Source organism: Babylonia areolata, chromosome 20 (genome assembly GCF_041734735.1).
Source record: "Babylonia areolata isolate BAREFJ2019XMU chromosome 20, ASM4173473v1, whole genome shotgun sequence".
Taxonomy (NCBI): Eukaryota; Metazoa; Mollusca; class Gastropoda; order Neogastropoda; family Buccinidae; genus Babylonia; species Babylonia areolata.
Genome location: NC_134895.1, coordinates 18,408,525 through 18,420,539, shown reverse-complemented (window position 1 = coordinate 18,420,539; position 12,015 = coordinate 18,408,525). Strand labels below are relative to the sequence as shown.

The window sequence follows — 12,015 nt, the reverse complement described above, 5'->3', positions numbered from 1 at the left end:
TGTATCTTATTTCCCTACGCCTTGCCCCTGGCAGTAGTGTACCTCTGTTTGGTTTTCATTGTGTCCGAGCAGGAAGGCATGGTCACGGAAGAGCCTCCTGGCGAGCTGGTGCGGCACATGGCCAAGACGGCAGAAGACCGGAAAAGAAGTAACGTGCGGTGGAGCATACAGCGGGAGATCTTCCACACAGGAAACTACCCCATGCTGGCCTGGAACCTCTACGTAAGTCGGCGGTGACAGATGCTTGGCAGCGGGCAGCGTATACCTTGAACAGTGTCTGGCATGCAAGCACTGCCACGCATACGGAGATTTAGACCGTACAAACACATGAACACATGCACACACATAGGCGTGCGCTCCGGCTGACACGCACACACGCGCGCAGCATACACACACACACACACACACACACACACACAATCCCACGCACAAACACTCCCACACACAAGTAAGCACACAGACAAACACACACGCGCGCGCACGTGCACTGCGAATAACGATTTGACGCAAATATAGTGCCTAGCCTGTATGCTTTGAGTGCCAGTGGATTGTTGTTAGAGCATACTGGTTTGTGGTGATGAGGCTGTGAGTGTGAAAGTGTTATTAGCTATCATGGGTCAGTATAACAGGAGCCATCGACCGGGTGACCTGCAAGAGTTGGATACACATTTTAGACAGACCCTGTTAAGATTGCAATGTAGGGTTTGGTCGTGAGATACATTGCAAAACTGTACAGTTCAATACATACAATACAATGCAATACAATAAGTTAAAATGCTATACAATGCAGTGCAGTACGGCTCAGTCCAAATGTAATGCAATGCATAATAACGACTCCATTTCAGTATCAGTAGCTCAAGGAGGCGTCACTGCGTTCGAACAAATCCATATACGCTACACCACATCTGCTAAGCAGATGCCTGACCAGCAGCGTAACCAACCGCGTTCCACTCCAATCTACTGCACAGCACATTGCAATACACACACAGCACAGCACAGCAGAAGACAGCGCAGCACAACACAACACAACACAGCAGTTTGCGTCCGTCTTCATAACTATTATTAAGGCAAACCGTTGCTGGTGCAACATGATGACAGTTTCAACTCCAGTAGGGCAGCCAAACTTAGTTGTCTATCTTCGCCGTACCAATGGGTGCACCTGGGGTAGCGGTTGTCCGCAGGACGGGCTTATTAGTGATGTGTTTTATGATTGGAACATGAGCTGTTCAGCCTCCATCTAACCGTTGCGGTTTGCAGTAAGGGGACTCCTTTGATGGGTTGCCTTGCAGTGTCATGACATTTGATAGCTGTGAGACAACGGAACAAAGGTGGGTGCATGGGGAATTCGGATGAACAATGCCTTTGTAACTCCTCTTGAAGGTCACGTAAAGGCGGAGAAGGAAAAAGAAAACAAAGTATTAAAAACAAGAGAGGCAAGGCCTTCAAGACTCACTTATGATACACTTAAAAAAAATCCAAGCTTTTTATGTATTGAGTATAATTTCAAAATGTAATGTTTAAGATGAGAAAGGTCAGTTTAAAGCAAATTACGTCCCCTAGCATTAATTACAGAGTAATTTCCCTTTTTTACTATCTGCACCAAAACGTTTGCAAAATAAATAAAACTTCCATGCTTAGCAAAAGAAGTTCCTGTTTGAACAAAAAATGATAATAATGACTGCTCTTGTTGTTGGGTCAGAATATCAGATCAAAGTGCCAAGTTTAGGGAATACAAAAAATATAACTGTAACAGTGAATGCAGTTTGCATATAATTAGGCTTCATTTTTTATTTTTTTGTGCCCATCCCAGAGGTGCAATATTGTTTTAAACAAGATGACTGGAAAGAACTGAATTTTTCCTATTTTTATGCCTAATTTGGTGTCAACTGACAAAGTATTTGCAGAGAAAATGTCAGTGTTAAAGTTTACCACGGACACACACACACACACACACACAGACAACCGAACACCGGGTTAAAAATACTCACTTTGTTTACACAAGTGAGTCAAAAATGAAACAAACCATAACCGACCATATAAACAAACAGTCGTACTGTGTGTAACTGGAAAACATCGCTGGAAAACGCATTCCAGTATGTGTAGCTGGACAATGCATTCTAATATGTGTAGCTGGAAAACATCTTCCAATATGTGTAGGCCAGTTGGCCCGGATACATCTCCCATAATGTGTAGCCTAGTTGGAAAGCATCTCCCAATATGTGTAGCCTGGCTGGAAAGCATCTCCCATTATGTGTAGCCCAGCTGGAAAACATTTTGCATTGTATGTAGCTTAGCTGGAAAACATTTTCCATTATGTGTAGCCTAGCTGGAAAACATCTTCCAGTATGTGCAGCTGGAAAACGCATTCCAGTATGTGCAGCTGGAAAAGTCTTCTAGTATGTGTAGCTGGAAAACATCTTCCATTATACGGAGCAAACTTCCATTGCGTTTACCCAGAAAACATCTTCCATCATATTACGTGTCGGTGGAAAACATCTGGCTTGCTATTATGTGTAGGCGGGAATCATCTGCTATTATATGTAGGTGGAAAACATCCACTGTTATATGTGGCTGGAAAACGTCTCCCATTATTTGTAGCTCGAAAACATCTTTGGTTGTGACAGAATGTGTGATATAATGTATAAACAATATGTATATATATATATAGAGAGAGAGATAGAGAGAGAGAGAGAGAGAGATCGTTTGGTTTGTGTTCAAACAGGAATGCCACCCAAATGAAGACCGAGCCTTGCCCCCGTCACCCGATGTTTTCTTCAGAACTGTCAAGGAATTGGGTCATGGTTCATTTGGCTCTGTGAGATGAACACGATATCTTTACGATTTTCTGTCCTTTATCCTTTTTTAATTTTTTACTTGTTCTTTTCTCGATATATTTATCTTACTTGGGGATAGTTTTGGGTTTTTTTTGGTTTTTTTTAAATCATTTATTTGATTTTGTTTGTTTGCTTGTTCAGATAACATTGGATGATTGGAATTTATGTGTTATGTTTTTATGGTATCCTATGTTCTTTTATTTATCTATTTATCTGTCTTTTTGATAGTTCTCACCATATCACTAATAAATCTGTTTATATACATGTCACAGATACTGTTTCAAATGTTGTATAATAGCGTAATCACATTCAGATGGTGCACTGCAACTATTTCTGATTTAACTGCAAGGAGTTCTAATGCCAAAACAAACGCCAACGGAGGAAACTGGACAGCCCTGTCCAATGCCACAAAATACCTCAAATGGTTCTGAAATCCATCCGCTATGATTTATTGAACTGATATTCCCTTTGTTAGTACAGAAACCAATCTTTGAAAATCATGTCCAAAGCTAAAATTTGTTAAATATTTGCAGGATATAAGATTTCAAAATGGAATCAAAGGCTTTACATTAATCAGTAGCTAACAACTACACTTTTTGTTGTTGTTTGTTTTGTTTTGTTTGTTTGTTTATTAAGTTTTATTCATATAGTTAATCGTATCATCTATAGACTGTGATAGTTTCAATGTTTCCTCCTTTGATGTAACCCACTTGATCTTCATTGACAAGTTTATTTATTGCAAGACTTTATCGTTGTCCTAGAAGCTTGGTTGATATCAGAATTTGTCAAAGTTATACTGGTCTCCAGTTGACTAGTTGTTCTCTAGTAAACTCTAATAATGTAATAATACATTGTTTTGTGTATATAAAAGTTCTCCTTCATGGAAGGATTCTTCGAATAAAAGCGTCACTGTGTTGCTTAATTCATTATAAAGGGGGAAAAAAGAATTCACAGTTAAACCGTCACTACCTGGAGCTGACCCATTCTTTATTTTTTCAATGTGCTGGTTGTTTCCCATGTAATAATCATGCCTTCACTCATAGCATCATTTTCTGAAAGGCGTGAAAAGTTTTTCACCATTTATAAATCTATTTGTTGTTTCCTTAATGTTATCTGCAAACGTTGTCAGGCTATATTGCTTCGGATAGAAAGACACTTGTTCCTGAAGAATTTCATTTTGCCGTTTTGGTTTGTTACAACATCACCTGTTTCTTTACATAATCTGGTTATGATCTTTTTCTTTCCTTTGGCTTTCTCTAGGTTACAAAATACTTGATGTTACGTTTTCCTTCTTCTGTCCACTTTCTTCTTGCCCTGACCTTATCTTCTTTTCCTTAATGTAAATGCAATAATTCCAACTGCTGTTTTAAAGTAAATATGTTTGCTTGCATTTATCATTGAAATTTGATTTACATTGTCATCACTTAATATTTTATCCAATACCTCGTGGCCAGAACATCAGTGCAATGCAAATTTAGATGTCTAAGGTCAAGGTCACATCAATGAGTCTTTTTGCTAGATTATCCCTTTTGCATGATAGATTTTTTCTCTCTCCATCATTCCTGTGTTTGAAGAAGTGCATATCACAAGTGAGTCTTGAAGGCGTTGCCTCTCTTGTCATTCTATTTTGTAAGTCTCTAGTTTTCAAAGAAGTATACCTAATTCGAATCTGTCATTTCCATTCTATTTATTTTAACTTAATGATTTCAGCTAAACATTTCCAGACAATAAACAATAACACAAGTCAAAATCGTTGTCCCTAAAGCATCGTGTAGTTGTCATAAAAAAGCAACAACAGTGTAATCCTAATAACTTTTCTTGAAATATTTTTCAAATCCCAAAGCATGCCCCCAGCACCCGACGCTTTCTTCGGAACTATCAAGGAACTGGGTCATGCCTCATTCGGTTTTGTGAGGTGCACATGATGTATTTACGATTTTCTGCCCATTGTTTATTTATCTATTTTTACTTCTTCTTTTTTTCTTGATATATTTATTTCACTTGGGGTGATTTTCTTTATCATTTGTGTAATTTTTGTTTATTTGTTCAGATAACATTAGATGATTAAAATCTATGGGTTATGTTCACATCATTGCCCATTTTCTTTTCTTTTCTTTCATTTGATTTTCATTACAAAACCACAGTTCACTTCAATAGTTTCTGACGAGGCGTAATATAATTATTTTTAGATGCTTGTATTTATATTTTGAATGGGTCTTGTATATTAAGTCCTTGCCTACACACAATACACTTTCTGGGTGAGAGTACAAACGCGCACTCTTCAAACATAATATAATGATTCCCCAGCTAGCCTTGATGAAATCATTACAACATGAACAGGTGATATCTTTCCAAAAACCGCCTTCAAACTGCCCAAAGTAGATTTGCACTGCGTAGTGGGCTTTTTATTATATTTTTTTAAAACCATATATATTCTTAAAATCTGTATCCTTCTGGCAGAAGATCTGAATGTACTCATTCCCAAACCTGCCAAGCTGGTAATGCTCTGACCAGCTGTGCAACTGTACAAACTATTGTCCAGTAAACTATTTGTTTTTTCTCTGCAAAATCATTGAGAAATACTTACCCTTCCACCCTTCGCCTGAAAATCCCCAAGAAACAAGAATATACCCAGGATGCACACCCAGGTGTTTCTTTCGGTGTGTACACGTGTGTGCAGGTGAAGTTGGTCAGAAGCTCTTGGCCCACAACAAGCTAGGCAGGTTTGTTCTTCGGTGCGTAGCTGCTTGTATGTGCAGGTGAAGCTAGTTGAGCTGAAGGTGACGGGCGAGAGACTGGCCATGAAGGTGATGGAAAAGGACCAGTGCCCGCGCACACTGCGCATGAAGGAGCTGCACGCTTTCATCCAGATTGGCATGTCCCCCTTCATAGTCCGCTTCCACAGCTGCTTCCAGACCAGCGTGAGTTGTGGGGATGTTCCAGCTGTGGTGGTGGGTGGGGTGTGTGCGTGTGTGTGCACGCACGTGGGGGTGTGGGGGTGGTGGGGGCATCCCGGTTGTGGTGGTGGGTGGGGTTTGTGTGTAGGTATGGTAGATGGTTGATAGGTGATGTGGTTGTGGTGGTGATGGTGCTGCTGCTGTTGGTGTGTGTGTGTGTGTGTGTGTGTGTGTGTGTGTAGGGGACGAGTGGAAAAGTGGGATGTTAAGATGGATGGGAAGAAAGGGGTTTCAATAATCAAATCTTTCTTGGTAAATGAATACCATGAATATCTTTGTGCGTGCGGGCGTTCGTATGCATGTGAGGGTGTGTGTGTGATCATCATCGTCATCGGCATGATATGGATAGGTACTTATATGGCGCCTATCCCCTGTCGGAGACCAAGCTCTAAGCGCTTTGTAAACACGGAGTCATTTGCACAACAGGCTGCCTACCTGTGTAAAGCCAACTGACAGCTGCCATTGGGCGCTCATTAGTCGTTTTCTGTGTCATTTAGTCAGGTTTCAGTCACGCACACATAATATGTACTCATACATGTTACATTTGACGTGTATGACTATTTGTTTATTTGGCCACGCCCTGTAGGCAGCTATGGTAGGTATGTTATTGTTTCTATAACCCACCGAACGCTGACATGGATCACAGGATCTCCAACGTGCGTATTTGATCTTCTGCGTGCGTATACACACGAAGGGTATTCAGACACTAGCAGGTCTGCACATACGTTGACCTGGGAGATCGCAAAAATCTTCACACTTGACCCACCATCACCACCCCCACGACCCCCACCATCGTCATCACCATCACCACCAACACGTCATCATCATGTTGCTATGACCTACTCTTTTTTTTTTTTGGTCTTTGTTTATTCTTTTTTTTTTAAGGCAATCTGTGTAAAAGTTGACTTATTTAGTCGGACTGACGACAGAACAGTGGTGACATCATAGTACATGGTGATGGTCATGTAAGAAGGCAGGGAAAAAAGTGTGACGCCGATGATGGCCTTCCTTGCAGGGTGCCTGTTACTTGCTGATGCAGTACCACTGCGGGGGCAGCCTGGCCAAAATTATTGAAGAGTATGGCCATTTGTGTGAAGACACCTGCAGGTGATAGGACATTGTAGTGTGTCAGTGTGGCTGGGTGGGTTGTTAGATTGGGAATGCGTGCGCATGCGTGCGTGCGCGTGTGCGTGTGTAAGAGAGAGAGTGTGTGTGGATGGGCGGGAGTAGTTTGTGTGTGAATGGATAGGAAGAGTAAATGCGCGTGCGTGTGTGTCAATAAGAGAGAGAGAGAGAAAGGGGGGGGGGGGGGGCGGGAGAGATAATGTGTTGAGTGTATATGTGTGCAAGAGAAATAGAGAAAGACTCGAATTACCCACTCGATTGCCTCAATCCAAATCTTTTTCTGTAAAAAATTTCAGAGTATGCCAATTGTTTATTACGATCATTTTTGTTTCCGTGTTAATTCACCTCCCTCCCCCCTCCTCACCCCCCGTAGCTCGTGTTCTTATTTCGTTGCTCTCCTACACTAGAGAGAGAGAGTGTGTGTGTGTGTAAAATGACAGAGTGAGAGAGGGAGAGAGAGCAAAACAACCAAATCTGTTGGATGATCAAAAATAATGTTTCTTAGTAAAAGACCACAGTAAACACAAGTTCTTTCTTCAGTTTAACGACATCATTGTTCAGAAAGCAGCAGAGTGACTTTTCCTTACATCTTTCTCTGCCTACGCTACCTAGGAATACACTTCGACAGGATGCTGACCTTCAGAAAACATACGGAAAATACTGTTCTCAAATGCAAAAAGGGCCATTCAGTCTTAAAGGCAATGGCAACCAAAGGTATTGAACAACGCCACCTCTTCCTGCTATACCAATCACTCGTCCTCAGTGTGATCGACTACGGACTTGGGCTAACAACACCATCTCAAAGCAACCTCCTAGAATTGGAAAGAGTTCAAAATGAAGCTATGAGGCTGATCCTTGGAACAACAAAAGACACGCCCACGGAAACCATGCGATACCTGCTTGACCTTCCTTCAGTGCAGGCCAGAAACAAGTTAGAACAGGTTAAGACCTACTTCAAAGCATTAGAAAACCCTCAAAACCCACTGCATGACGCAGTCAAAGAACCAAAAGGCAGCCGTCTAGGACGAGGAAGATCATGGATGGGGCAAGCAGAAGACACAATCCAGCTAGTATGCCGACAACAAGACCTGAAAGAAACAAAAGAATGGGAGAAAAACCCCGAAAACCTCAACCATCTATTCAACACAGCCATTGCACCCACTCTAGGAAGACATTGTCGGGAATGGCCAGAGGGCAAAACTGATGCGGAAGTGAGGCTGCTCATAGAAGAAAACAGTAAAGAAGAGGACATCATCATATACACAGATGGCTCAGTCACCAAAGACCAGTCCGGTTGGGGATTCACTGCGAAACAAAATGGAAAAACAATTAGGGAAGAGAATGCTGCCTACAAAGTCACAACCTCCAGCCTAACGATGGAAGCTGAAGCTGTGACACATGCCCTCCAGTGGCTATCGTCCACCCATACGCCCGGAAACCAACATGCCATGATTCTAACCGACTCAATGAACCTCATACAGAAAATTGAAAACGGAATGGGAAGCCCAGAGTGGCATAAGGCAATGCGCAACTTTCAGATTTAAAAACTCACATGGTCATACTGCCCGGGACATGCAGGTGTTAAGGGAAATGAGCGAACTGACAGACTTGCTGGTAACGCAACACCAACGAGCGGCCTACATCTAGGAAAATCGGAAATCCTCAGAAAAACAGGTACAAGGCCATCACACCATCGATCGCCTCAAAGAAATAAAAGCAGAGAGAGGGAGCGGCCGTAAGTCTAACATGAAAGGTAGAGCACGATGCTTTGCAAATCAAACAAATATCGGCATCATTTCCAAACCAACATTGCGCAAATTTCTTCAAAACGGAACAGGGTCTCTGTGGGCTTTTCCAAATACAATAGACTGAGCAACACACTAGACGCCACGTTCTTGGCATCAGAGATCTTTTCCCATCCCTCTTGCGGCCAATCAGTGGCAGCCTCTGTGCGTGTGTGTATGTGTGTGTTTGTGTGTATGTGTGGGTCTGTGTTTTTGAGTGCGTTTGTGCATGCGCGAGGGTGTAAGTGTACACAAGTGTCAGGAGAGTTCTGCGCACGTGCGTATGTGTGTGTGTGTGTGTGAAGGGGAGGTGGGGGGAGGGGGGGGGGTAGAGGATGAGGTATGTGAGTGTATGCATGTCTACACTGTGGGAGCAGCAGGATATTGGAACGTGCGGGTGTGTATATATATATCTTTGTATATATGTGTGTGGGGTTGGGGGTGGGGGATATGGGCGTATGTGTGTGTGCTTGTACAAGTAAGTGTTCATCTCTGTGTTTGTGTGTGTGTGTGTGTGTATGTGTGTGTGCTGTGCAAGCTGCGATACGTAGCGTAGAAATGAGTGTGTGGAGGGGGTAGAGGAGGTGCAGGGTCATGTGTGTGGCGTGTGTGTGTGTGTGTGTTTGTGTTGGGGCTCATGTACGTTTGTGTATTTGACTGTGCTTTCATATCTGTGAAACTGCATGTTTGGTGCATATCTGTTATGCATGTGTGGGTGCATGTGTGAATGTGTGTCTTCATGTTTTACATGTATTTGCTTATTTATCATCATTGTTGTCATATTTATTTATTCATTATTATTATTATTATTATTATTACTATTATTATTATTATTATTATTACTACCTTTTTTATATTATAATTATTATTTATTTATTTATGTACGCTTATCTATTATTTATTGACCTTTTTTTTCTCAAGGCCTGACTAAGCGCGTTGGGTTACGCTGCTGGTCAGGCATCTGCTTGGCAGATGTGGTGTAGCGTATATGGATTTGTCCGAACGCAGTGACGCCTCCTTGAGCTACTGAAACTGAAACTCCTTACATCTCTTCTCGCATTCTTACTGATCGGTACATACAAACAACAACAAAACGGTCGCGACCTCCGATATCTGTCTTGTTATCTCTCTGTCCCTGTCTCCTCTCGCCTCTCTCTCTCTTGCATGAGCTCTTGTTTCTCTCCATGCCTTAGTCTTTCTCCCATCTCCCTCCCTTATCGGTATTGTGCAAAGAGACAAGTTGAACATAGCAATGGAAAAAAAAAAAGAAAAGAAAAGAAAAAGAACAAGGACGAGGGACAGGAGTTATTAGGTCAGACATACACGTACGCACATTTGCACAAGCACGTGCGCATGCACACGTGCACGCGCGTACACACAAACAGACACGCACACACACACACACACACACCCGGGATGGAGCGATAGATACATCGAGTCGCGGCAGCTTTTTACGTACGGATGTACATCCAAACAACCGACCACTCAATTATTCAGTTTTTAATCTCATCCAGGAAAGAAACGCATTGCTTTCCGTGAGAGGTCTGTGGGTGGTGTTCATTCCGTCAGCCCTTGATCCAAACGTGCAGTTACAAGGGATGACGAGAGAGAGACATTACACACACACACACACACACACACACACACACACACACACACACACACACACACATACGGTTCTGCTAATTTAATCAAAGACACAGCACATGCGTGCGAGTGTCCTCGAATAATACATATGAATGTGTGGGTTGTGCGTGAACTTGTTCGTGCGACTCTCCTTGAATAAAACATACGTGTGTATGTGTGTGCTATGCGTGAATGCACGTGCGGGCATATGTGTGTCTTTGCGCGTTTTGTACGGGGGAGGGGGGGGGGGGAGGGGTGCGCGCGCGTAAGTGCGAATGCCTTAGTTCATGTGTGCGTGAGTGAAAGTGTGTGTGTGTGTGTGTGTGCACACGTTCATGTCTGCCTGCATATGCTTGTGTGTGTGTGTGTGTGTGTGTGTGTGTGTGTGTGTGACAGGTTTTTTACGGCAGAAGTGGTTGAGGGTCTGCTCCACTTACACAGCCGAGGCATCATTCACAGGTTTGGAATAAAAGAAGAAAATACGAGAGGTTTTCTCTTTTCTTTTCTTTTTTTTTTATCATTTGAGCATTCCCTTTAATTCTTTTGTGTTTTGTTTCTTGTTGTCAAGTTCTTTCTTTTATTTATTTATTTATATATTTATTTTTATCCTTTCCTGCCAGTTTCTGATCAATCTGAGAACTTGAACCAGTCCCGTTATTGTATTGTGCTTTATCATTACTTTTTTCACAGTAGGTTTCTCTGTGTGAAATTCAGGCTGCTCTCCCCCAAAGAAAGCCCGTCGCCACAGTGCCGCTTCACCTTTTTTCTTTCTTTCTTTCTTTAAAGCATTTTTTTAACTGTCTGTTAGTGTTGGCATGTTGATTTGTCTACAGCAATTTCCCAGGGACAGTCCTTTTGCTGGGTGGGTTCTTTAACATGCGCAAAGTAGGCCTACATGGCGCACTTGAAACCACAGTTTATCATATCATCCGAAAGACCAACAACCAGACCACCCATCAATATCTAGCGGAGGTAAGAAGTCAGAAGTAAGACCCATAGACACAGATTGTTTTCTTTTCAATCTCCAAAAACGTGGAACAAGCTCCCTGATAACCTCCGTCATTCCCTTGCGTCTTTTAAATCTCGTCTCAAAACTCACCTTTTCCCTCAGCAATAAGTTCAGTTGTGGCAGGTCCACTTCCTTTGCGTTAGCTGTGCTTGACTATGTGTGTATACATATGTAGGCTATGTGTACCTAACTACATGCATGTATGTGTGTGCGTGTGTGTGTTGAGGGTAGCCGTTAAGTACACATGTATGTTAAAATGTATGTATGCATTGTGTGTGTGTGTGTGTGTGTTTAGTCACATTTTGGTGTGTATATGTGACATTGATGTAACGTGTTATGTAAAAAAAAGAAGAAGTGATTTTGTAAAGCACCAACAGCAGATTTCTGGATAGTGTGCTATGTAAGTATCCATTATTATCATTGTTATTATTATCATTAAAAATCCTGGTCGTAATATGGGACTCGAACCTCTGAATACTCGCTTCCTGGTCGGGTACTTCACCACTTGGTCACCGATTCGGTTTCTTCACTTGCGTGTCAGGATCACGCAGAACGCTGCAGTCATATGTCAGTATGTCGGCAATTGGCCAAGAACCAGTCGGGAAGATGGATGTTAAGGGTGATGATCCAGATCCGTATTCCGATCCAGGGATTTTTTAAAGAAAGGGGAAAATGAAGAA

The 12,015-nt window shown here is 42.2% G+C and overlaps 1 protein-coding gene across 1 annotated transcript in view; it reads left to right on the top strand.

Moving 5' to 3' along the window:
• The first annotated feature begins 5,629 nt into the window (after window positions 1–5,629).
• The window catches only part of LOC143295467 (ribosomal protein S6 kinase beta-2-like), a 48,716-nt gene continuing 42,330 nt past the window's right edge, over window positions 5,630–12,015 (top strand). The window contains exons 1-3 of the mRNA XM_076607181.1: window positions 5,630–5,755; window positions 6,807–6,898; window positions 10,723–10,785. Coding sequence (XP_076463296.1) covers window positions 5,636–5,755; window positions 6,807–6,898; window positions 10,723–10,785 — 275 coding nt within the window. The 5' untranslated portion in view covers window positions 5,630–5,635. The remainder of the gene's footprint in view (window positions 5,756–6,806; window positions 6,899–10,722; window positions 10,786–12,015) is intronic.